The 2,895-nt window shown below is 39.5% G+C and overlaps 1 protein-coding gene across 1 annotated transcript; it reads right to left on the reverse strand.

Annotated features, from left to right (window-relative positions):
• Positions 1 to 296: 296 nt before the first annotated feature.
• On the reverse strand, positions 297 to 2,121 carry LOC128581466 (ceramide glucosyltransferase-like). The gene has a single exon (XM_053584335.1). It carries the CDS (start codon positions 1,703 to 1,705, stop codon positions 905 to 907), a length of 801 nt encoding a protein of 266 aa, XP_053440310.1. The 5' UTR covers positions 1,706 to 2,121; the 3' UTR covers positions 297 to 904.
• Between the last annotated feature and the right edge of the window lie 774 nt (positions 2,122 to 2,895).

Consider the following 2,895-nt stretch of genomic DNA (forward strand, 5'->3'; position numbering starts at 1 on the left):
GCAAGAGAATTGCGTAAGCCCAAGAGCTGAAGGTTGCTGTGAGCCGTGTGACGCCACGGCACTCTACCCGAGGGCGGTACAGTGAGACTCTGTCTCTACAAAAAAAAAAAAAAAAAAAAAACAATGGTTCAAGACAGAACCAACTAGAGTTGGTCGAAAAGATGCCTTCGATACATGGCTACAATTAAAAACCAAACTCAGCCACTTTTGGTTCATTGCAGTAAGACTAAAAAAATATCACTTACAGATTCATATAAATACTAGACTCTAGCTCTTTTTATTATTATTATTTTTAAAAGTTTTTTCCCGTTTGTTTCTGCAAGGCCTAGCTACCTTATCACAATTTATATTTGCTCTGCAACAACTATAAGAGGTAGGCATAAACATGAAAAAGTTTCTTAGTACCTTGCTGTGGGTTGTTCAACTGCATAATAAATACCATTCACACTGGACATGAATAGTCATTACCTTCCAGTCTTTTCTAAATCCCCAAAGCTGCTGCCATCCCACCCACAAACATCCTCAAAGAGTGTACTCACAAATAAGAAACTTTCTCTACTGAAAGATACTGTCATAGTGTTTGTTGCAGAGTGTTCATATATATATGCATTTATTTATCTATTTTAAAAAAATAAACAGCAACATAAAACAAACCCAGGTTCCTGGAACCAGTTCTTTTGATTTTTTTCTATTTCCACAAAATAAAGTGTATCATTTGGCCAAGACTACAGATGTGTTTTTTTTTTTTTCCACAGATGCAAGTGCCATGCAAAAATAAATTAAAGAACAGATACCAAAACATACATGTGATAAAACTAATGAAGGTAGATCTTTAAAAGCATTTATATAAACATAATTTATAATACTTCTCTTTCTTCCTTTATATACAGTCACAAAGCTGTAGTTATACATCTAGAATTTCCTCTGCTGTACCCCCACAGCGCAATCTGTAGCAACCAGTTCTCCAGCTTATCGTAGGGTCCCATAATGCCGACAAAAAAATGTATATTGTCATGGATTCTCGGATGAACCAAGCGACAGCATAATCAAGTTTTGAAAAACACAGTGTGCCACCCTGGACACCTCTGAGTTGAATGTAGTCAAATATAAACCACGCCAGGCAATGACACATGAAAAATACCATAATATCCCATCTGAACACGTGGTGCGCTGTCCATCCAATAATTAAACTGGCAACAAAGCACTCTGAAATTGGCTCACAAATTATCGTAAGAGGAAGCATGTTAATTCTCAGTTTGGTCCACCTGATCATTCGGGATTGAAACTGAAATATTGAATAGGAGCCAGAGTTTTGCATTGCAACTTGGGTGGACATTGCAAACCTCCAACCTCGGTCAGCTATAGCTTTGGCCATAAAGTAATCTTCAGCAATATATTGCGCAAAATCTATGAGTCCTCCTGCTTGATCTAACACATCCTTTCTCATTAAACAAGACATTCCTGTTACACCTTTGAAAACAGTTACGTTGGCAGAGATATAGTACCTTGGGTGTGAAGTTCCAAAATATATCTGTTCTAATGTGGCAGCAAAGCCCTGTCTGTCTGCTACGTAAGGCAGCCCATGAACCAAGCCTACTTTTTCTGTCATTTGATTAACCATGTCAGTAAGTGTGTCTGGAATTACTTTTATTCCACTATCACAAATCCATATAAGATCGTACTTTGCAACTTCATATCCTGGCATTAAATTATTAATTTTAGGATTAATGCCAACCTTTTTGCCACCTATAAACAGTCTGGCATCGACATTTGGATATTTTCCAAGAAGCTTCTTACATACATCGATGGCTGGATCATCATGATCTTGTACACAAAGGAGTACCTCGTATTTGGGATAATCCAATTCAAAGAAGGTTTCCAAGTTGTTAATTAAATTAGGATCTACCCCTTTCAGCGGTTTCAGAAGAGACACACCTGGGAGCTTGCTATATGGCTGTTTGTCGGTTGCCTTCTTGTTGAGGTGTAATCAGGTGTAGATGATGGCCATGAAATGCATCAACCACAGCACCAAGAAGAGGGCGAACCCGAACACGGCCATTCCCTCCAGGGCCAGGGCCAGCAGCGCCATCCCCTGGCCCACTGGCCCGCCCGGCCCGCTCCAGCCGCCAACGCGGACAGTGCTCCTGCAGGAGGAGGACAGGGTGGGCCTCATCCTATGATTTTCTTCATGCTAATGTTAATTGCCTCCAAAGCCATACCCTAATAAAGGTCTTCACAAGCTAGGCCTATGAGGTTTGACAATTAAGTTTGTGCACTCATTCTAGAAAAAGTCCTACATACTTCATTGCTTAATATCACTATAGTCACCTTTTAAGTACTCCCTTTGGGAAACTATGTACCAAGGCCACTGCTTAGTCCATCCTTCAAAATAATTTTGGAACTCTTTCTCTGGAATGATCATCAGCATTGTCAATGTATAGTACACAAAAACATGCAACAACAATAATGAACACCACTCAGCAAGATACCACCACACATTGACATCATCAGGGCTGTGAGACATTGATACAGCAAGGTTATGAAACCTTACTGAGTTGTTTGTACAGTGCTATCAATGTACAGTGGCAAGTTTGCAAACCGTATGATGACAGTGCTGACATTCCAAAGAAAGAGTTCCAAAATGGCTTTGAAGGGTGTACTAGGTGTTGGCATCAGTGCATAGCTTCCCAAGGGGAGTACTTCAAAGGTAACTAGAGTGATATTCAGCAATAAGGCATGTAGCACTTTTTTTTTATATGGGTAAAATGTATTTATTTTATGTCTAAATTCTTTTTTTCCCCCCCTTTTTTTTTATTGTTGGGGATTCATTGAGGGTACAATAAGCCAGGTTACACTGATTGCAATTGTTAGGTAAAGTCCCTCTTGCAATCATGT

The sequence above is a fragment of the Nycticebus coucang genome, chromosome 3, assembly GCF_027406575.1.
Source record: "Nycticebus coucang isolate mNycCou1 chromosome 3, mNycCou1.pri, whole genome shotgun sequence".
Classification (NCBI taxonomy): Eukaryota; Metazoa; Chordata; class Mammalia; order Primates; family Lorisidae; genus Nycticebus; species Nycticebus coucang.

What these genes read in the sequence shown, in the direction of transcription:
- LOC128581466 (XM_053584335.1), bottom strand. Translation starts at nt 1,705, where the DNA reads ATGCCAGGATATGAAGTTGCAAAGTACGATCTTATATGGATTTGTGAT.